This window comes from Saccoglossus kowalevskii, chromosome 2, assembly GCF_978046115.1.
Source record: "Saccoglossus kowalevskii chromosome 2, keSacKowa6.1, whole genome shotgun sequence".
Classification (NCBI taxonomy): Eukaryota; Metazoa; Hemichordata; class Enteropneusta; family Harrimaniidae; genus Saccoglossus; species Saccoglossus kowalevskii.
Window position 1 is genome coordinate 17,409,427 of NC_140642.1, and position 24,456 is coordinate 17,433,882.

At 39.1% G+C, this 24,456-nt stretch overlaps 1 protein-coding gene across 2 annotated transcripts; it reads right to left on the minus strand.

The window, feature by feature from the left end:
• Nucleotides 1–631: 631 nt before the first annotated feature.
• On the minus strand, nt 632–23,741 carry LOC100371520 (large ribosomal subunit protein uL14m-like). 2 transcript variants are annotated; one of them, XM_085492403.1, is made up of 4 exons: nt 23,583–23,741; nt 11,431–11,585; nt 5,531–5,665; nt 632–5,128 (listed from the first exon to the last, which is right to left on the minus strand). In XM_085492403.1, exons 3-4 carry the CDS (start codon nt 5,605–5,607, stop codon nt 4,765–4,767), a joined length of 441 nt encoding a protein of 146 aa, XP_085348529.1. In that variant the 5' UTR covers nt 5,608–5,665; nt 11,431–11,585; nt 23,583–23,741; the 3' UTR covers nt 632–4,764. The 2 variants fall into 2 exon arrangements, with proteins under 2 accessions (XP_085348529.1, XP_002735225.1); XM_002735179.4 differs by lacking the exon at nt 11,431–11,585.
• Between the last annotated feature and the right edge of the window lie 715 nt (nt 23,742–24,456).

A 24,456-nucleotide genomic window follows, 5' to 3' on the forward strand; every position in this document is an offset into this window, starting at 1 on the left:
TTTTGGTTGGCTGCTGTTGAGCAGAGACGGCGTAACTTCACGATTGACATTTAAAGCTCGTTTCCATCAAAATGCTCATTTCTATGCAATTTCGGCTGAGTCTGATAGTTACCTCACGGAGTCAAATGATTTAAACGATGATAATTAGTTTAATTAATACTGTTTTTTTTATGTTCTAATCCACGATCATTAATCTATTCACTTCCAAAATGTATGGGGTACGACCGACCCCCCCCCCCCCCCAAACTACGGAGCTGCGCCATATAACAATCTGATGTATAACCAAACAGGTAAAAATGGTAAGTCATAATCTGTGTCATTATAGTTTGAGAGAGAAACCATGCAATGCCATTTTGTTCAACCTAGCAGACTTACTTCTTGCAGTGACACAGTGAGTGAGCCGAGAAATATATACCCTAAGGGCCAGAGAATAAACCGATTGATGTGGATGATCACTTTTGTCATGTAGTCTGGCATTTAGATGTCTCATTGAACAATATCACTAAATAATAATTTAGGCACCATACCATAATGGTCTGTACTATTATAATATAGACCACATACTGGTTCGTGACATTTGCACTTTATATTTCCAGTTATAATGAAATCAGCGCATATAATGAGACAAGGATTCACAGGATGAATATGCATCTTTGATATGTAATACTACATGCTCAATATAACATGACAATATAAAAGATCACTAGAAAAGCAACTCATCTGCATTTAGATTTCTTGTACATGTACATTTGATTATCTTGCAATATGAATGCATAAAACAAACAACCTATAATGTTTATTATCCATTACTAAGTGTGCCCTAAAGTGATTACCATTGTTATTGCTCTCATATGATGCTCACTACCATTTGTGCCATATCTAAATGTTTACCATTTGTGTTACATACTGCTCATCATACCAGTTTTGCCTCCCGTTGCTTGTTGACATGGCATCTCGACAATAACATGTGGCTGTTATCATCACCAACTGGGTCTTATCATGGTTTTGTCCAGCCATATTTGTGTCAAATACTGCTCATTATACTATTTGTGCTTGTTGACATAATATATAGGAATATAAAGATACAAATATATGGCATAAATGTCATCAAATATCAACGGTATTAAAATGCACATATGGCATAAATGTCATCTAATATAAAGGGTATCAAGATGTACATAAGGAATAAATGTGATCTAATATAAAGGGTAAGAAGATGTACATATGGCATAAATGTGATCTAATATAAAGGGTATCAAGATGTACATATGGCATAAATGTGATCTAATATAAAGGGTATCAAGATGTACATATGGCATAAATGTCATCTAATATAAAGGGTAAGAAGATGTACATATGGCATAAATGTCATATAATATAAAGGGTATCAAGATGTACATATGGCATAAATGTCATCTAATATGAAGGGTATCAAGATGTACATATGGCATAAATGTCATCTAATATAAAGGGTATCAAGATGTACATATGACATAAATGTCATCTAATATAAAGGGTATCAAGATGTACATATGGCATAAATGTCATCTAATATGAAGGGTATCAAGATGTACATATGGCATAAATGTCATCTAATATAAAGGGTATCAAGATGCACATATGGCATAAATGTCATCTAATATAAAGGGTATCAAGATGTACATATGGCATAAATGTCATCTAATATGAAGGGTATCAAGATGTACATATGGCATAAATGTCATCTAATATAAAGGGTATCAAGATGCACATATGGCATAAATGTCATCTAATATAAAGGGTATCAAGATGTACATATGACATAAATGTCATCTAATATAACGGGTATCAAGATGTACATATGGCATAAATGTGATATAATATCAAGGGTTAGTATATTATACCACTATTTTATTTGCATGAATTTGTTGTTTTGATTGGTCGAAAATGTAAATGGTGTAGTGGCTCAAGAACCCAACTTTTCTATTGATCCTCAAAATGCATAAGGCAACAATCAATGACTGCATATAATTTTTTTTTTAAATTTCATTTTAAATGTACCAACATTATAGCTAACAACAAACTACTTAAATTAACTCTGAAATGTAATAGACATTTATGCCCTATGAAACACCAAAATACAGGCGAAAATTTGTATGTTTTATCTATAATCGTCATATGCTAGTTCCAGGGCCCATTTTGTTTAGTTGCAAGTACTACGTTTCTGATGCTGTGTCACATTTGAACTTGGCTTTTGATTGTTAAACCTTAATCGAGAGGCATAAATGGCGCATAACATCAAGATATACAAAAAAATGTACAATCCCTACTAAAAACACTGTAGTAAAGCCTAGAGGGGCATGGGAGCAAAGTGATGACTCTATTAGAATCTCCCCAGGAATGCCCAATCACTAACTGGCAAGTGTAATGATTACAAGCCATGCATGGCACAGTCCCCGTTAGTTATCAAATTTAAGATATATAGTTTTGTTTATAGTAATATAGCTGGAATATAACCATGTCAGGAATATGATTTTTTAACATTAAAATGATTGACATTTGTATCTGATCGTCAAACTTGTCAAGTACTTATTGAGAGATATTGCTCTGGAACAGCATTCAAAATCAGCCATTTTGAATACATGTATATATATAACATGATGTATAATGAATATATAAAATTAGAATATAATCAGTCAAAGCATTTAAGAGATATGGCTCTAGAAGCCCATTCATTAAAACAAAATGGCCGCCAGACAGCCATTTTGAATCCGATCTGAAAAATAAATGATGTGCATCAGGAACCTGTAATGTCTAATATATGTACCAAGTTTGAACAAAATCCATCCAGAAATGCTTGATATTTAGCACACAAATGGCCACCATTTGGCCATTTTGCGTAGAATCGTCAAACAAATATATCTGTCTATCTATGAAATGATGTATAATGAATATTTAAAATTTGAACATAATCAGTGAAAGCAAGTCAGAGATATGGCACGAGAACCACATTCATTAATACAAAATGGCCACCAGTCGGCCATTTTGAATCTTATCTGAAAAACAAAATTATTTGCATCAAGGTCCCATAATGTCTAATGTATATACCAAGTTTGAACAAAATCCATCTGTAAACAGCCGAGAAATGCTTGATTTTTAGGATTTTTTAGCACAAAAGTGGCCGCCATTCGACCATCTTGAATCAGATCGTAAAACAAAATGATGTGCATCAAGGTCCTATGTCTAATGTATATACCAAGTTTGAACAAAATCCATCTGTAAACAGCCGAGAAATGCTTGATTTTTAAGATTTTTAAGATTTTTTAGCACAAAAATGGCCGCCATTCGACCATCTTGAATCAGATCGTAAAACAAAATGATGTGCATCAAGGTCCTATAATGTCTAATGTATATACCAAGTTTGAACAAAATCCATCTGAAAACAGCCGAGAAATGCTTGATTTTGATGATTTTTAGCACAAAAATGGCTGCCATTCGGCCATCTTGAATCAGATCGTGAAACAAATTGACGTGCATATGTATAATATCATGTATGATGTATGTGTGAAGTTTGATTGTGATTGATTCAGGCATTTCTAAGATACAGGTCCGGACACACGCACAGACGCACACACAGAGGTCAAAACATAAGTCCTCGTTTTCGGACTGCGTCCGAACGGGGACTAATAAACACAAAATGTGACGACTATAATACAATTATTCTGGATGTGAATGAATGAGACCATGCCAAGAACGAAATACAAAGATGAACACTTGGCGGCGCTGTTGCCACTAGAAGTCTTGCAGAGAAGCCATGCAGTCAAGTAGTAGCTCCATATTGTAAAAACAATATATATATATACAGGCATAAAAATAATATTGTTCTTTTTGGGTAACATTATCAACAGGATTTATCTTGCAAAACAGATGCAAATTCAGTCAAAACTGATAAACTATCTTCTACTTAATTCCAAATAAAGGTATATTTGCAGGTTCAAGAGCCTTTGGAGCCCTGAAAATTACGTTTTTGCTTTAATATATTTAGGCTGTTGGCTATACACTGTTACTATTTTGAAGTTCTACTACAAACAAAACATAATAAAAAAGAGATTCATAAATACAAATACGATATTGTATTATTGTTGTTTACGCTTTGATTGGGAATTATCTACGTTTTGGTTATTCAGTGTAAAAATTTCACTAGGAACAAAGCAAAATCCTGGGAGATATTTAGCTTAGAACTTTTTAAAGGCAAATTGTACTTTTCATTATTCATGTACAAATGTAAACATTTTACCCCAAAACCATGGCTCACAATTCTTCTTGACGAACAGCAACACATAATAAAATTGACAGGGTATGTAACAAATGTAACAAATGTGACTCTAATGATGTGGGTGATGAAAAATATTACTTTTTTCATTGTGACAGTTTTTCTGAACACAGAAAAAAATTCCTCTATACATTGTTCAAATACTCACCTGACTATCAAACATTACCAAATGGAGAATTGTTTATTAATGTTTTCTCTAGTGTAGACAAATATATTTGTAGTATTTTAGCTAATTTCGTTTTTCAGATTTTAAAATTATTTTAGATTAGTTGTGATACTGTATGTTTCTTACGTTGGACTTTACTCAAGCATTGTTTTTGTGTACGTTCCAAATAAAATATCCTATCCTATCCTATCCTATTAATTCACATACAATGCATTTAAAACGAAAGAGACTGTACTATATGTAAAGGGTAAATTTTATGGTTTAACAATGCTTCTCCCAAGTTTATTCAAACAAAACTACTAGCAATTGCAAACAATTTGGACAAATCTTTTCGTTTGCGTAGATGCGATGGTATAGGTACAGTTATTCTGTTTCCCGTGGGATTTCCACTCTCCTCCAGCAGTATCACATTGTTGGTGTCAAATTTGGGCATATTTCTTAAACCGGGCATCTTAATGCCTACAACTAGAGCCTTTTTCTTTTGTCCCTTGATTGCTAGTAAAACTTTATCTCCAACTTTGGCAACATGCTGCTTGTTGTAAACGTGTATCACTCTTGGTGGTTTATGCCTAGAAGCAGCTCCGAGTGCTGAGTTGTCAACAACTCGTACACGGCTCAATAATATAAGTGCGTTGCTTGGTTGGGTAGTACTGAAATAGAAAATAATCATTTTTATTAGTGCAAAGAAAAAGAAAATGGTTGGTTTGTAAATGCGTGTAATACTTTTCCCAAACAGGAAATATATTGATAAGACAGATGTGAATGACACAATTTAGATTTGTCAACTTTATTCAATTTCTGAATTTCTGTCACTACTATGAAATTTTGTGATTTCCACCGACTCGAGGAAAATTTGTCCCTTGGGGAAATAGAAAGTAGAACAGTTAAAGTGCCACAGTAACTGCCTGTTCAAATGCGCTTTATTTATTGCAAGGGCCCCCACATTGAAAACAACATGGTACAGCATCTGTATTGATTTAATTACTCCAATCATCTTGAAAAAAAGCCAGTTATCATTTTCATTTAGTTTAGTTTAAAATTTCAATTCTTACCTGAAATGATGATGTGGTATTTGTTGCAAGATAACTGATTTACAAATATTTCTGCAAAATATTCCAAACAGTCCCATAATGCAATGTCAATGAAATCCTATATCTTGACCATGAATATCTTTTGCTGCTAGATCCCTGTTTAAAAAATTAATAACAAGATGTCAAAAAAAGAATGTGGCACATACACCATAGATTGTATATTGCCTTGTCTATAACATCTCAAGGAAAAGAGACAAATATCACACAAAAAAGCGGATAAATACTGAAAAGTGAAAAAAATTATCTCCAATAAAATAATGGTTTCCACACTTCCAATGCAGAACAATATACCTGTGTGGAATTAATGGAATCTCTGGGTGAAAGTAGACACAGAGTTATAAACTAATTTAATGCATTGATGCAGTAGTTCGCACTGGTCAAATTTCTGATCTCCACAAACAGCATGGTTTTTCTAATTGATTACTCGTTGAAGAGAATAAATTTCACAATATATAGGTACACATCTTTACTCTGCAGATGACAATTGAAATTATATACGAATATGAATGCTCTATGTTTGATAAAATATTGGATATGGGTATATGCCTCAATTTACTTTCATGCTAATTCTATTCTGTTCAGTGAAATGCGACTATTAACCGCTGCCGCTTGTGTGGATCTCGACTGATTTTGCAGACAATGCAACTGCTCAAGATGGTGGCTCACTCAAAAGTCAGGATAGATTTCGTTAATCAGTGATGTATATCAATTCATGTAATGTAATAGTCTTTATTGAAGTCGTATCCTAAAAATGGACATAGATCTAAGTACAATAAAGCATGGTTGTCATTCCATGTCAGAAACATGATACACTAGAAGATACACTAGTATAAAAAAACTAAACTAAACACAACTAAAACAACAAACTTGCCCGAAAGTGGGTTAGAAATGCAAATTAATTAAGTAAATGTTAGGATTACTTATTTAGATATCTGTGAGGCAGCTGTTTTTTTTAATTTGCTTTCTCTTATGTTGAAACATTCGTATATCATATAAGAGGCATGTAATAAAAATATTACTGACTGAATATGTCCGTTTTTGTCATCAAAGTTCGAGGAGAGTGTTTGCCGTCCTAACATCAGCAAATGATCTCCTGCGCTCTGGTGGTCTGTGATGAAAATTGTATGGTTTCATCTCAGGTTGTTTTTCCAAGTGACTTTCTATATTGTATTTGCTGTACATGTATCAGAAACACATCTCCAATAGATAAAAAGCGGGGGGTACAGTCACTTCGCCCGAAATCCACTTTGCCCGAACTCCTTCGCCTGATTGATTACCAGTTCGCCCAATTACCGGTTCGCCTGTTTTCCTTTTCGCCCGATTTACCGATGTTACACAGTAGGCCTACTGGGGGTTTCGATTCGAAATGTACATCTGGTAAAATGCATAAAATCTACCATATGATCGCATTTTAGTCAGGGTTTTCTTGCCGATGCAAACACTGCAACTGATGTCCGCCATTGCGGGTAGTCATTCCCATTCACAATAGAGGGGTGGCCGACAGGCAATGGGACAGGTATGCATCGGCCGTCATACACAGATTTTTCACTTGTTTCACCATCGGTGTTTGAATAAAATACTTTCACAGTGGTGTCGTTGGCAGAATAATTTCAATCCACACATTTTATGCAAAGATTGACCATTGACGGAACCTTTGTACGCCCTCCGGTGTTGGGAACTTGGAACACTAAGTAGTACCTAAAGCCAACCTTGGCGTTTATCAATCTAATAAAACTCGCAAATCACGACGTATTTTTAAAGTTGTATTTCAATTTCTACGTAGACATTCCATATGTAATACATGTACTAATATATATATTTTTGGTATTTGTGATTTCTTGTAATTGTCTTGTACAGTGTGTGTTTTTATATTGCTCGATTGTATTAGCACCTGGTGTGCTACTTATTTTTATTCGAGGGTAAATAAATAAATGAAATGTAAATGTAAATTATGCATTATATCATTACTTTCATTGCTCCCCCCTTCCAGGAAACAAAAAGTTCATGCAATATTGGAAGTGAAACTGGGGAAAACAAACACAATACTAGTAAAATATTTCAAAAGTTTTTCCTCAACTCAATTTGTTGAATTGTTGTAGCTGTGTTTTACTGTGTCAAGTTACCAAAAAATGCTACTATTAAAGGAAAAATTTAACTAAAGAAACTACCACCATCAAACAAAAAGGTGTGACTGTCCCTCAACTCATTGTTTCCTCCTGATACACAAATGGTATGACCCACACAAGATGGCCGCAACGGCATAAAATTATATTACAACCCCGTTGTAAACTTCCCGTTCGTCACCTTATAAAAACAAATTTTGACTTCTACGTTATCTTGTTTTGACTACACGTAAATACCAAACATACAAGGAATCAGGCGAAATGGCAATCGGGCGAAATATTAACCAGGCGAACAGGTAATCGGGCGAAACCGTTCAGGCGAAATGGTAATTGGGCGAAATGCCCCCAATTCTCAAAAGGGATGTAAACCAGTTGGGCAGGACTCCAGAAGACGTACCTACACTTTATGCCAATTTTTTTTTAAATTATTCTAATTTATTCATGACGTGGCAGTTTCTGTGCTCATGAATATTCATTAATTTGTGGGTGAATACATTCTAAAAGGGGCGATATATTATTTTTTGGGGAAGAATTAGAAAGGGGGATTAGCAATCCTTAGGGGGTCAATACAAAAGAAGGGACTCATTTAGAGAGCAGGATTGATCCTTGTGTCTGTTGTTGCACGTGACCTGCAGCTGTCAACTGTGTTCGTACTTCGACGACTTCGACTGGCTTCCATGTGAGGTAGTTTCTTGTGTTCTGTTTTTCTGACTTGAGTTCTTGATATACAGAAGTTGCTGTTCATGTGTTTTTTCTTGTCTTGTAGGAGTGTTCTGTCCGTGATTCGAACTTGCAATCTTTGAGTTCCTAACGCACTGTCTTGTCCACTGTACCACGAGTGTCTTCACACAAATGATAGGATTTAAGTCCTACTTATAGGATCAATGTTTTCACTAGCATTCAAAAATCATAGTAACCGTACTGGATTTGAACCAGCGATCTTTCACATTGCCTACATTGTACATATCCACTGAACCATATGGGTAGTCATGCAAATGAATGATTTGTTTTCATATTTAGCTTTATTGCAAATTAGTGTTTGCGAAAAAAGACTGGCAGGCATGGGAATTGAACCCAGGTCCTCCTGATCACTGTGTAGACAACTGCCCCACAAGACCACAATTGATTGACTGGATGTGTTTGCATTTGATAAGACTATGGAGTGTGTATATATATATAGAAATACAACATATTTCTATTATTGAGTTACAATTGTCCAAAAAATTGCCAATTTTGTGTTTTTACTTGTGTAAACTATATGCATGCCATAACCCGTTAGTGTACATCTTGCCAATTGGGTGTTTGCCATTTGCGTTGCCCATACCTGACCCGACCCTAACCCTAATGCCAAGACACGTTCCTGTTAATAATTCCGTTGCCCATACCTGACCCGACCCTAACCCTAATGCCAAGACACGTTCCTGTTTATAATTGCTCAATAATGATAGTGTTGTGCACTGTCTGCGGGTAAGTTGCATTCATGTCAACTGATTAAACAAGTCGCGTTTAAGTAATTAATTAAGTCCACTATTAACAAGTGGTTAAATTGTGACAATAAATGTGTGGACAAATATTTGAGATTAATTTTGGTGTAGACAACTCTCGTTTAATTATGTTACACCATTACAAGTTGTTAAATTGAGAGAATAAATGTCTCAACAAATATTTAATACTTAGTTTGGTGTAAACAACTCACGTTTGATTAATTCCCACAATTACAGGTTGTTAAATTGAGAGAATAAATGTATGGACTAATATTTGAGACTTATTTTGGTGTAAACAACTCGTGTTTGATTAATTCCCACAATTACAAGTTGTTAAATTGAGAGACTAAATGTGTGGACAAATATTTGAGACTTATTTTGGTGTAGACAACTCTCATTTAATAATTTTTCACCATTACAAGTTGTTAAATTGAGAGCATAAATGTGCGGACAAATATTTGAGACTTATTTTGGTGTAGACAACTCTCATTTAATAATTTTTCACCATTACAAGTTGTTAAATTGAGAGCATAAATGTGCGGACAAATATTTTAGACTTATTTTGGTGTAAACAACTCGCGTTTGATTAATTCCCACAATTACAAGTGGTTAAATTGAGAGACTAAATGTGTGGACAAATATTTGAGACTTATTTTGGTGTAGACAACTCTCATTTAATAATTTTTCACCATTACAAGTTGTTAAATTGAGAGAATAAATGTGCGGACAAATATTTTAGACTTATTTTGGTGTTGACAGTTCTCGTTTATTTATTTTACACCATTACAAGTTGTTAAATTGAGAGAATAAATGTATGGACTAATATTTGAGACTTATTTTGGTGTAAACAACTCGCGTTTGATTAATTCCCACAATTACAAGTTGTTAAATTGAGAGACTAAATGTGTGGACAAATATTTTAGACTTATTTTGGTGTAGAAAAGTCGCATTCAATTTACTTCCACAAATTACAAATTGTTAAATTGAGAGAATAAATGTGTGGACAAATATTTGAGACTTATTTTGGTGTAGACAACTCTCATTTAATAATTTTTCACCATTACAAGTTGTTAAATTGAGAGAATAAATGTATGGACAAGTATTTGAAACTTATTTTGGTGTAGACAACTCTCATTTGATTAATTCCAACAATTACGAGTTCTTAAATTGACAGAATGAATGTATGGACAGATATTGACCATTATATTTGTGAGTAAATACCTGTTGTTTAATTAATTTCAACCTCTACAAGGTTGTTAAATTGAGAGAATAAATGTGTCGACAAATATTTGATACTTATTTAGGTGTAAGAACTCGTGTTTGACCAATTTCCACCATTGCAAGTTGTTAAAATAATGAAATAAATATACTGGTATCATTGGATATTTGATTTAATTGTGAAACTTTCTAACAAAATGTTAACTGCTGGCTTCGAACCCCCAATCAACAATTCTGCAGACACAGTATAAATTCCACAACACCACAGAAGATATTCGTCTGTTGCCTGAATTGTTTTCGTAATATAGGGAATGCCATCGACACTTTAACAAAACTTACCTTGACTTGGGTCTTGTTTATCTCTTGTCACAATCTTGAAATTGTTGAACAAATTGCGCGTCGTCCAGTTTAAGATGTACCGGTAAATTATTTTATTATTTATTCATTCAGTTTTGTATGGTGGAGTTTCGTGAGGTTTATTATTTTTTCGCGACGTTCTTTGTTTACTTGTTTACGGTTTGAGAGATTTCAGTTTATTTGATTTACGTTTTTACGGTAGCTCTGAGCGGGACTCGAACCCACTGTCTTTTCAAACTAATTTTGTTTTATTTTGATGGCATGCTTGTGTACCACGACGTTGGTCGTTAAGTGGTGTTCATTTTTCTAACTACTCCAGTGTTCCGACGAGTTGAACGGAAAAGCCAAAACGATTGCTGGTTTCTGATTGCTTCGGTTCTGGTGATTGTGTATCTAGTGTGATTCGAACCCATGTCATTTGTATTGGGCGTTTTTTTATTTCCCATGTTGGCTACGCCGTAATATGCAACCACTTCCCCGTTTCATTGTGATTTTGAGAGTGTTTAATGATGTCTTCCTCACCCGTCACGCCATGACCCAGTTTCAACCACACGGCCATTTTGCAACACAGTGCGTGACCCTCGGCGTCACCCGACTGACTATATGATCGTTCTGTTCAACTGTTAAGCTAGGATTTATTACCGTTATTATCATTATATTGTCACATGATTTGTTTTACCTTATGTATAATGTCTTAAGTATCTTTATTGTAATTTGTATATACCAATTCCTATATACCGAGGAAACGACACTGATTGAAGGTCATGTATTTTGTGACGTCACCAATTCGTGTGTAGGTACGGCTTCTAGATCCGTGCCACCAGTTGTATTTATCTAATATTGGATTAATGAAATACGACTTATTTAAAAAAAGAGTTACTTACGCATTGGCGGATTTAGATGGGGCCCGAGGGGGCCGCGACCCCCCCTATTTTTAACAACCAACATTGCTTCGAGCCATCGGCGCTTGCGAACTTTGCCTTAGGCCAACTTATCGCCCCCCCCCCCCCATTCCAGAATCCTAGATCCGCACTCCAATTGTCGCACCCATAGTTTTCTCTTGTAAACTTTGGGGCAACAGTCGCTTCCTGTCCCTTGTTGTGAGATTGTGTAAGTTGTTGCCACATTGTTTGTAAGTTTGTATGCTGTGCTCAACCTTGTGTGATAGTGACATCCCCCGTTTTCATGAATGGTCTCGCCCATCATCGGTTGTTTACTTCTAGAACACTGTCATGTGATCATGGCGAACCTCGTAGGAAACAGTGGAATCTGTACAAAGTTGTTATGAATGATGTGACTCGCGCATAGCAATGGGCTGAGTACGCTTCAACGCTAGATCAGAACTTAGCGAGAGGGACGAACAGCGCGAGAATGAAGGAACGAACATCGCGAGGAGGAGGAAACAGGAGAAACAGCGCGAGGACGGGGGGAACGGGTACAAAAACAGTGGAAGGACGGGTAGCAACGGAAAGGCTGTGGGGAAGAGTGAGTGTTGGACAGGCTTATCGTGACACGAACACTGCGCAGTACATGATTTGTATTGTTTGCGACAAGTGCTTGTAGGAAATTGAGTCGGACTTGGTTGTAATACAGCGCAACGTATGTACAGTACGTGTGTATGAAGTCTAGTGTGTGAAATCTTGCTGTTCCTGTGGTGCCGTATATTGTTGTTTTGCCTCGCTGTGACAGAAATCCCCCAGGAAATCGCCGTTTATGTGTTCTGACGTGGAAAAGCAGCTAAAGACCGAATAGTGAACATTGACTTGTGAGTTATTTATCAGTGCACTTATTTCTGTTTATTCAGACTTTTCTTGGGTTATTTCCCCTTTTTTATTTGTCACTGTGTGTATCTGTGTATGCGCGTGAGAGACGTCAGTGTCTTGTTAGCTCAAATGTCAGTTTGTTGTTTCTTATTGCTTGCATTTAGACGTTGTACTAATATTTGGGGTCACTTGTGTTAGGTGGTGACAGTATTTGAGGAAATTTTACCCATTTGTGTTTAGTTGGGTTTCTCTTAATATATTTCTGTGCCGCGCGAATTTCCTTTTGCGTTTATCGATTCCACTTTTAGCCAGCTGACATTATACGTAGCAAGACTACCCGTATGTGTGAGTGAGTGGCAACAGGTTGCACGCTATTCTAAATAGTGTGATTTCCTTTATTTATTGACACAAAAGTAATTGTATTTCATTCGAGTGTGGCAAGTTTACTAGTCTGAACATAGCCTATTTATGTGTACCTTGCCTACATTGATATTATTGAATATAGCCAATTTATTGTGTACCTTTAGTGTGTATTTCTCATTATATTGTCACCTGTGTTATGTACTTATAGCAGTGCAAGGCTTGTTGAAGTGCATTTACGGTGATATTGAACTTGGATAGTTGTTATATTGTTATATTATATTGCCAACATAGTTATTATTGACTGCTGCATAGTATCTAGCTATGAGCTGAGTTTTGCTGTGCATTTTTATACAATGTTTGTGTACTATTGTGTATGAAATTTAACACATTTTGTTGATATTTTGCCTTATTTATTAAATGCTCATGTTGACTTGTAACTGAGATTTTGTTGTCAGCCTATTGCTTCCTGTGCTGTCCTGTATCTGTTTTGAGTCATCACCTCAACCCATCAAAGCATTTTTGAATACCGACTCGTGACACCACGAATCGCCCCTGAAGATAAAATTCTATCGTATACTCTCACCAGTGGGGTCCCAGAGCTAGCTGGCCCTACACCAACAGCAGAGGAAAGAAACGAGAGGTGTGACAGTGGCGCCCAACGTGGGGCGGCGTGTTACGATTACGAAGTACGTGTCGGTGACGCTTTGATTTGTGATATACTTTGTACAGTGGAGGTTTCAATTGTGGTCCCTTGCGGCTTGTTTTTTTGGCTCAGTAACCAGTGGTTCAGCAATCAGTAGACATGGCTTCTAGTGGCAGTGATGACGAAGTTCCTAAACTTGATGGAACTCCTGCTTCAGGAGTGTCTGAGTTGCATACTGTGGCTCATCAACGTGAGTTAGAAGAAGAGATTGAGCGGTCACGTAAGTTGGTACAGGAGCTGAGAGAGAGTAATGAGCGACTGCGTCAGCGAGAGTCAGAGAACCTGTTCCTGTCTGAACGTGGTGTCCAGATGGACAATGCAGGCAAGATCAGGAGTAGAGGGTTTGGTGATAGCCTTCCTGTGAGAGCACCAGAAGTTCAACCTGAGCACTATGGTAAGCGTGAGTGGACTAGGCCGACATATGTGCAGCAGAGGCCTAGGTTGTCTTCATTCTCAGGTGACCCTGGTCGAAAAGGAGATGTAGTCTTTGAGGTATGGAAGTATGAAGCTCAACTACTGCGGGAAACAAACTGGCAGGTTCCAGAGATAGTGCTACAAGCTATTCGAGCCTCTCTACATGGTAGTGCAGCTCGATTGGTGATGTATATGGACATGGGTGTAACCGCTGATGAGATCATAGCGAAGTTAGAAGGCAGGTTTGGCGAAGTTGAGACTGGAGAGACCCTGCTGGCCCAGTTCTACAGTAACAGTCAGCAGAAGGAGAGTGAATCCATAGTTGAGTATGGGAACCGATTGGAACTTGCATTGGAGACTGTTAGGAAGCGGGGTGGCATTGACTCTAGTCAGTTAGACAAGACATTGAGAACAGTGTTCTGGCGCAACATTTCTGATGCAAAAGTGAAGTCCATAGCTCGCCATGGCTACCATGGGGCCAGCACTTACGATGAGTTGTTGCGTGTGACCCGAGAAGCTGAGCAAGAAGTGAGAGAACAGGTTCAGGCTTTGGCCAAGCCAAAGCGTTTGATTGGTGCCAAATCGCAACAATTGTCTGGTGAGGATGTGTGCGATGAGGATAGTCCAGCTGGTTCTGCACATGTCAAAGCATTACAGAAAGTGCTGACACCACTTGAGTCATTGGTGGCTCGCATTGAGGCAGTTGAAACCCGACTGAAGCAGTGTGAGGTTGCAGACAAAGAGCAACCAATCAGAGGCGCTGACACCAAGCCTCGAGGCAATGCATGCTACTCGTGTGGAGAGGTTGGACACTACTCAAGAGATTGTCCACGCAAGATAAAGTGTGATAAACGGAACATACAGTGCCGTGAGTGTGATAAATTTGGCCACATAGCCAGAAACTGCCCTGAAAGAAAGGACAAAGAGAAGGATGGGTCTGGTGGGAGATCAGGTTCTCGCTGTGCAACAAGTAGAATATCTAGAGGACACAGGAGGTCTGGGAAGCCCAATGCAAAACCTTGTTCTTCAGAAGATGCACACATGGCTCAAGATGGAGGCAAGCCAATGATGCTGCAGTCTGTGGTGTGGAACAGAATGGTTGGATCTGCCCGTGAGGAGACTGTCTTTATTGAGGGCAAACAAAGCAAATGTTTGATGGACACTGGTTCACAAGTGACAACAGTTGGGCAACGTTTTTATAAGGAGCACCTTAAGTCTTGCCCAATGCTGAGAATGGAGGAGGATTTTATTGTTACTGGTGCTGGTGGCCAAGAAGTACCTTTTCTGGGGCACATTGAGGTGACTGTCAAGTTTCCAGCTAGGGTGTTTGGTAGAACAGAGAATCATGATGCAGTAGCTCTCGTTGTGCCAGACAATGACTACACTCTAAAGACTCCTGTGACCATTGGCACAAATGTCTTAGATCAATGTCACCGCTCATATGAAAACAGTGGCAGTGGTCATGGATACAGTGGTGCTGCTAGATACATGAGGTCAACAGCGGCTAGACTGGTGCAGCGTGACTTGGATGCACGAGACAAGTTCCTAGGGCCGAAAGGTCAAGTAGGAGAAGTGAGGGCTGATATAAACAAGCCAGTGATGATTCGTCCTGATGACTGCCAAATCATATGGGGCAAGGTTAAAGGTGGCACTAGAAGGGACAGATATGTGGTGGCTGTAGAGCCAACTGGAAACTCATGGGCGCCCATAGAAGCAGAGCCTGCAGTAGCTGTGTTGGAATGTGAGGGAAAGAAGTCAAGGGTTCCAGTGAGAATATCTAACACTTCACTGAAAAGTATCACTGTCAAGCCAGGATGTGTGATTGGGAGAGCAACCGCAGTGATTGAAGTGAGTAGTACTGGGGAGAAGTCACATTTTTCTGGGACAGATTTTGCTGACAATGAACCACATTGTTTAGAAATAGATGGAGTCCAGTTTGATCTGCATGGTGCACCTATTGATGAGCACGAGTTGAAGATGGCTGAGAACTTTTTCAGAGATCATGTTGATTCCTTCTCTAAGCATGAAAATGATCTAGGCAAGTGTGATTTAGTGAAACATCGGATACGTCTTACTGATGATATTCCAGTTAGAGAGAGACACAGGAGGGTGCCACCTTCAATGTACAGTGAGCTAAAGAGAATCCTCCAGGGGATGCTAGATGGTGGAATCATCAGAGAATCAAACAGCCCTTATGCTGCTCCCATTGTGTTGGTTGCGAAGAAGGATGGGAGTAAGCGACTCTGCATCGACTATCGCAAATTGAACTCGAAAACCATCCGAGATGCCTATGCACTGCCCAGAATAGAGGAAAGCATGGACGCATTGAAGGGAGCAGAGTGGTTCTCAACCATAGACTTGAAGAGTGGGTACTGGCAAATGAGCATGGATGAACGTGACATAGAGAAGACTGCTTTTGTGACACCAATTGGTCACTATGAGTGCAATAGGCTTCCTATGGGGCTCTCTGGTAGTGCCAGCTCATTTCAGAGAGTTATGGAGAGATGTCTAGGCGACTTAGCCATTAAGACCTGTTTGGTTTATCAGGATGATGTGATTGTCTACTCTGTTTCATTTCGTGAAAACCTTGAGAGGCTAGGAGAAGTGCTGAAGAAGCTGCGTGACAATGGGTTGAAGGTCACTGCCAAAAAGTGCCAGTTCTTCAGACAGGAAGTGAGATACTTAGGACACATTGTTTCTAAAGATGGAGTACGCACAGACCCTGCCAAAACAGAAGCCCTGCGTATGTGGCCAGTTCCACGAAGTGCCAAGGAAGTGAAGACTTTCTTGGGAGTTGCTGGGTATTATCGTCGCTATGTAAAGGATTTTGCAAAGATAGCAAAACCACTGAATGAACTGACCGTGGGTTTGTATGTAAGAAAGAACAATAAGAAGAAATATTGTGGCAGAAAAGAACTTCCTGAGTTCAAATGGACTGCGGAATGTCAAGCTGCTTTTGAAATATTGATTGATCGTCTAACAACACCGCCAGTGTTGGCCTATATTGACTACGAGAAACCATTTGAGTTGCACACAGATGCTAGTCAAATAGGACTGGGTGCGGCCCTGTATCAAGACCATGACGGAGTGAAGAGAGTAGTGGCATATGCCAGCAGGGGGCTTTCCAAGAGTGAAAAGAATTATCCAGCTCACAAGCTGGAGTTTTTAGCACTGAAATGGGCAGTCAGTGATAAATTTAGGGATGTGTTGTATGGAAACAAATTCAAAGTGGTCACAGACAACAATCCTCTGACCTACATCCTGACATCAGCACGTTTGGATGCCACGGGGCATCGGTGGTTGGCGCGTCTTGCAGAGCATGATTTCACACTTGAGTACAGACCAGGAAAATTGAATGGTGATGCTGATGCCTTGTCACGTCGACCGCAGCAGGGGTACTCAACAGACAGGAAGGAGAAACCTCATTGGTTAGACTGGTGCCCACCTACAAAACGTGATAGTGAAGTCATGACATCTGAAGAAGTATCAGCTGTTTGTCGAGCTCAAATGGCTGACACAATTCCCTGTGTAGAGGTGATTGGTGCTGCATCAACGGCTGTGCCTTTGGCACTAGGTGAACCAAGTGTTGACGTATGTCAAGGGACACTTCCAGAAATGACACCTGAGATGTGGCGAGAAGAGCAATTAAAGGATCCAGTCGTTGGAAGAGTGCATGAGCTTTTTCTGAGAGGACATAAACCCAACAAGAGGGAACGCGAAACTGAGTCTGTTGAGGTGCTAGATGCCCTCAAGGAGTGGAGTCGACTGTGTGTGAGGAAGGGCGTTCTGTACAGACAGAGGAAAGATGCTGACGGCCATATGATGTATCAGTTGTTCTTGCCAAAAAGGTTTCGCGGCACTGCCCTTGAAGCACTGCATGATGATGTTGGGCATCTGGGACAAGACAGGACACTTGAGTTGATGAGAGCCAGGTTTTATTGGCCAAAGATGGCAGGTGATGTAGTAAAGAAAGTACAGTCCTGTGACAACTGTATCAGACGCAAGGTGACTGCTGAGGGGAGAACCAAGGTTCCATTGGTTAGTATCAAAACTACACGGCCACTGGAGTTGTTGTGCATTGACTATCTTACACTTGAAGCATCTAAAGGGGGATATAAAGATATATTGGTTGCAACTGACCACTTCACTAGATATGCATTAGCTATCCCCACAAGAAATCAGACAGCAAAGGTCACTGCAGAAGCCCTTGTAGATCATTTTATGAATCACTATGGTTTCCCGGCTAGGCTTCATTCAGATCAAGGTCGCAACTTTGAAAGTGGAGTGATACGCCATCTGTGTGAAATGACAGGTGTTATCAAGTCTCGGACAACACCTTATCATCCGCAAGGGAATGGACAGTGTGAGCGATTCAATCAGACATTGCTTGGAATGTTAGGCTCACTTACTGAGGAACAGAAACAGAATTGGAGGCAACATGTTGGACCAGTTGTGCATGCCTACAATTGCACGAGAAGTGATGCTACGGGGTACTCTCCATATTTTTTGATGTATGGGAGGCACCCCAAATTGCCTGTTGATGTGTACCTGGGGCTTGAGACTAAGGAGGATGCTGTAGAGAGCGCTGCAGAGTATGCTGTCCATCTACGCAAGCGTCTGGCAGAGGCATACAAGTTAGCATCTGAGCATGCAGACAAGAAAGCAGCTCAACATAAGAAGCGATATGATAAACACACAAGAACAGCTGATTTGGAACCAGGAGATAGGGTCTTGGTCAGGAATTTGTCGGTGCGAGGAAAACATAAGATTGCAGACCGATGGGAGAAAGAACCCTACATAGTCATTAGACAGACAAGTCCAAACATTCCTGTGTATGAACTGCGACCCGAGGGTAGTGGTAACCATAGAACTCTACATCGTAATATGTTGCTCCCGTGTCACTCCTTGCCAGTTCAGTATCCTGATAGACCCATGCGTCAGTCAAAACAGAAGTTACCCAGGCAAAGAGTAGTGAGAACCCGCTCAAGGCAGAAAGACAGCAGTTCTAGTGATGGAGATGAAACTGATTCTGACTCAGTCGAGTGGGTGGTGGTTCCAAATAGAGTGCATGCCCGGGAGAACTATCCCAATAAAGCAGCAGAAGGACAAATCCAGCTGGCAGAATCTGAAGCTTGTAGAGGTATGGCCGAGTCTGAACCATTGTCATGTGAAACTGAGGAGATTGGTCTGATCCAGTCAAGTGGTAGTAGGGAGGAGCCCACTGCTGAAGAACCTGCACCTGATGGAGATTTAGCCAGTGATGTACCATTTGTGGGTCAGAGTGTGAGGAGATCAAAGAGAGCACCTAGACCACCTGTGAGATATGGGTATGATGAGTTTATAGCCAGTACACAGCGGTGTGATGGTGCGCCGAAGCCATCTGAGACAGAGAAATATGCGGTTATTAAAGGTGAACTTGAGGACTGTAAGAAGCAAGTTTGTAAGCTGATGTCTGAATTGGAGGCATGTCGTAAGACCAAAGTTGGAGATGTAGTTCCAAGCGCAACTGAATCCATCATGCATGTGCCAGTGTTGGAATCTAGTCATAGGAATGTATTGTCGCAAGTGAGTCAGTGGTTTGGTGTCACTACTCAGTGAGTCAAAGGCTAAGGCTCTCATCATGCTTCTAGTTGAGACACCATAGTTGTCGTTTGGCATCTGCTCTTTATGTGAGAGAAGAGGATAAAGGATGTTCTGGAAGTAGATGGGATAAAGGATGTTCTGGAAGTAGATGGAAGTGGAACTTCGGAGAAGCAAGATGAAGAAGGGGGTCCCAGTTCCTTTTACTTTAAAATACCAAATTTAGCACACTTGGAAGTATATGGTGTTGATATTTGCATTTTTGTTGTATGTAAATTAGCTTCTGTTGGGGAGATATTGTTAGTTTTTTTTATATAATTAAGTCAAAAGGTCTAGCCGTCAGTGTGAAGATGAAGTTGACATGAAGATAACTAGTCAATGGCAAAATGAGAAGATAGTGGTGATGAAGAACAAAGTTGTTTTCTCTGTGAGAGTTGTCGATCGATGGTCTTTGACTTTTTTTGTCAAAGATTAATGCGGTCGGGGACGACCTTGGGTTTGGAGGAGGAGAGTGTCGCACCCATAGTTTTCTCTTGTAAACTTTGGGGCAACAGTCGCTTCCTGTCCCTTGTTGTGAGATTGTGTAAGTTGTTGCCACATTGTTTGTAAGTTTGTATGCTGTGCTCAACCTTGTGTGATAGTGACATCCCCCGTTTTCATGAATGGTCTCGCCCATCATCGGTTGTTTACTTCTAGAACACTGTCATGTGATCATGGCGAACCTCGTAGGAAACAGTGGAATCTGTACAAAGTTGTTATGAATGATGTGACTCGCGCATAGCAATGGGCTGAGTACGCTTCAACGCTAGATCAGAACTTAGCGAGAGGGACGAACAGCGCGAGAATGAAGGAACGAACATCGCGAGGAGGAGGAAACAGGAGAAACAGCGCGAGGACGGGGGGAACGGGTACAAAAACAGTGGAAGGACGGGTAGCAACGGAAAGGCTGTGGGGAAGAGTGAGTGTTGGACAGGCTTATCGTGACACGAACACTGCGCAGTACATGATTTGTATTGTTTGCGACAAGTGCTTGTAGGAAATTGAGTCGGACTTGGTTGTAATACAGCGCAACGTATGTACAGTACGTGTGTATGAAGTCTAGTGTGTGAAATCTTGCTGTTCCTGTGGTGCCGTATATTGTTGTTTTGCCTCGCTGTGACAGAAATCCCCCAGGAAATCGCCGTTTATGTGTTCTGACGTGGAAAAGCAGCTAAAGACCGAATAGTGAACATTGACTTGTGAGTTATTTATCAGTGCACTTATTTCTGTTTATTCAGACTTTTCTTGGGTTATTTCCCCTTTTTTATTTGTCACTGTGTGTATCTGTGTATGCGCGTGAGAGACGTCAGTGTCTTGTTAGCTCAAATGTCAGTTTGTTGTTTCTTATTGCTTGCATTTAGACGTTGTACTAATATTTGGGGTCACTTGTGTTAGGTGGTGACAGTATTTGAGGAAATTTTACCCATTTGTGTTTAGTTGGGTTTCTCTTAATATATTTCTGTGCCGCGCGAATTTCCTTTTGCGTTTATCGATTCCACTTTTAGCCAGCTGACATTATACGTAGCAAGACTACCCGTATGTGTGAGTGAGTGGCAACAGGTTGCACGCTATTCTAAATAGTGTGATTTCCTTTATTTATTGACACAAAAGTAATTGTATTTCATTCGAGTGTGGCAAGTTTACTAGTCTGAACATAGCCTATTTATGTGTACCTTGCCTACATTGATATTATTGAATATAGCCAATTTATTGTGTACCTTTAGTGTGTATTTCTCATTATATTGTCACCTGTGTTATGTACTTATAGCAGTGCAAGGCTTGTTGAAGTGCATTTACGGTGATATTGAACTTGGATAGTTGTTATATTGTTATATTATATTGCCAACATAGTTATTATTGACTGCTGCATAGTATCTAGCTATGAGCTGAGTTTTGCTGTGCATTTTTATACAATGTTTGTGTACTATTGTGTATGAAATTTAACACATTTTGTTGATATTTTGCCTTATTTATTAAATGCTCATGTTGACTTGTAACTGAGATTTTGTTGTCAGCCTATTGCTTCCTGTGCTGTCCTGTATCTGTTTTGAGTCATCACCTCAACCCATCAAAGCATTTTTGAATAAGGCAAAATATCAACAAAATGTGTTAAATTTCATACACAATAGTACACAAACATTGTATAAAAATGCACAGCAAAACTCAGCTCATAGCTAGATACTATGCAGCAGTCAATAATAACTATGTTGGCAATATAATATAACAATATAACAACTATCCAAGTTCAATATCACCGTAAATGCACTTCAACAAGCCTTGCACTGCTATAAGTACATAACACAGGTGACAATATAATGAGAAATACACACTAAAGGTACACAATAAATTGGCTATATTCAATAATATCAATGTAGGCAAGGTACACATAAATAGGCTATGTTCAGACTAGTAAACTTGCCACACTCGAATGAAATACAATTACTTTTGTGTCAATAAATAAAGGAAATCACACTATTTAGAATAGCGTGCAACCTGTTGCCACTCACTCACACATACGGGTAGTCTTGCTACGTATAATGTCAGCTGGCTAAAAGTGGAATCGATAAACGCAAAAGGAAATTCGCGCGGCACAGAAATATATTAAGAGAAACCCAACTAAACACAAATGGGTAAAATTTCCTCAAATACTGTCACCACCTAACACAAGTGACCCCAAATATTAGTACAACGTCTAAATGCAAGCAATAAGAAACAACAAACTGACATTTGAGCTAACAAGACACTGACGTCTCTCACGCGCATACACAGATACACACAGTGACAAATAAAAAAGGGGAAATAACCCAAGAAAAGTCTGAATAAACAGAAATAAGTGCACTGATAAATAACTCACAAGTCAATGTTCACTATTCGGTCTTTAGCTGCTTTTCCACGTCAGAACACATAAACGGCGATTTCCTGGGGGATTTCTGTCACAGCGAGGCAAAACAACAATATACGGCACCACAGGAACAGCAAGATTTCACACACTAGACTTCATACACACGTACTGTACATACGTTGCGCTGTATTACAACCAAGTCCGACTCAATTTCCTACAAGCACTTGTCGCAAACAATACAAATCATGTACTGCGCAGTGTTCGTGTCACGATAAGCCTGTCCAACACTCACTCTTCCCCACAGCCTTTCCGTTGCTACCCGTCCTTCCACTGTTTTTGTACCCGTTCCCCCCGTCCTCGCGCTGTTTCTCCTGTTTCCTCCTCCTCGCGATGTTCGTTCCTTCATTCTCGCGCTGTTCGTCCCTCTCGCTAAGTTCTGATCTAGCGTTGAAGCGTACTCAGCCCATTGCTATGCGCGAGTCACATCATTCATAACAACTTTGTACAGATTCCACTGTTTCCTACGAGGTTCGCCATGATCACATGACAGTGTTCTAGAAGTAAACAACCGATGATGGGCGAGACCATTCATGAAAACGGGGGATGTCACTATCACACAAGGTTGAGCACAGCATACAAACTTACAAACAATGTGGCAACAACTTACACAATCTCACAACAAGGGACAGGAAGCGACTGTCGCACCCATAGTTTTCTCTTGTAAACTTCTCGTGACACCACGAATCGCCCCTGAAGATAAAATTCTATCGTATACTCTCACCAGTGGGGTCCCAGAGCTAGCTGGCCCTACACCAACAGCAGAGGAAAGAAACGAGAGGTGTGACACAATGATACTAGAACCTGGTACATGTGATGATTAAAATGGGGGGGGGGGGCACTTGGCGACAAGGTTATGATGGCTCTAAGGAGCTCTTTAATAGCATTGTACTATTATTTAAAAAAACATACGATTTAGATTTCAGCCATCGAATGACTTGTTGAATGTTCAAGTCGAGGGACTGTGTCCGGGGACATAATTCGTTGAGGGACAGTGTTCCACACAAGTCAATCAGCCTGATCGTCGCAATCCCGAACTGCAACTACATCTACATCTTCAGTGTACTTACCTCAATGTTATTCGTTGCGACACGCCAGTCGACTGAACGTCTGGTATAAAAACTAACCTACGCCTGAACGGAAACCTTCTGATTTGAATAAAATAATAAGAGAAGTACAGTACGATCGAGCGACACACCGACCACATAAGCATGTGTGACCTCAATGACCCGTACAACGTGACACTTAATACAACTGTAGGTATTGGTTAATTCATATCACATTGTCCAATCAGCGCTACCGTTACATTAATCATAGAGTGATATTTACGCAGGAGATAAAAAAAAACTTTATCAGCGGTTATTTAGCAAAAATTAAAAAATAACTAAAATATTTGATAAATAATCAAGAGGAAAAAAAAACAATAATACAAATAGTGAACTGTTTCAAAACCAGAGAAAAAAAAATCGAAAGCAATAAAGTAAAGCTACCTCAAAATAAGGTCATGTACATGCATTAGTAAACCAAATATTTCACCAACAAAATACGAACAAAAATTCAATTTATTTTTCCATTATTTTTTTGACTTTAATGTAATTTGTTTGTCAGTTTTTGATGTTTTTTTTGTTTGCTTGTTTGTATTTCTTCGCATCTGTATTGCATCTGTATTGTAATCCTATACGAACGCAATACAAATTATTATTATTAACCCTGAATGACGTTTTGTACGCATTTTTGTACGCACTTGGTAAGTTATATACATTATGATATATAGTATCTCTGATAGTATATACTATTTGGTAATCGTTGTCTCAAATAACTATTCAAAATAGCTAGACGTTTCGAGCAATCACGATGGCTCTTTTTCGATAGCATAGAACTTAGAAGAAAGGAAAAAAATACAATAATTCCAAATCGTAAATTGTTAAATAAATCGTACTAAGA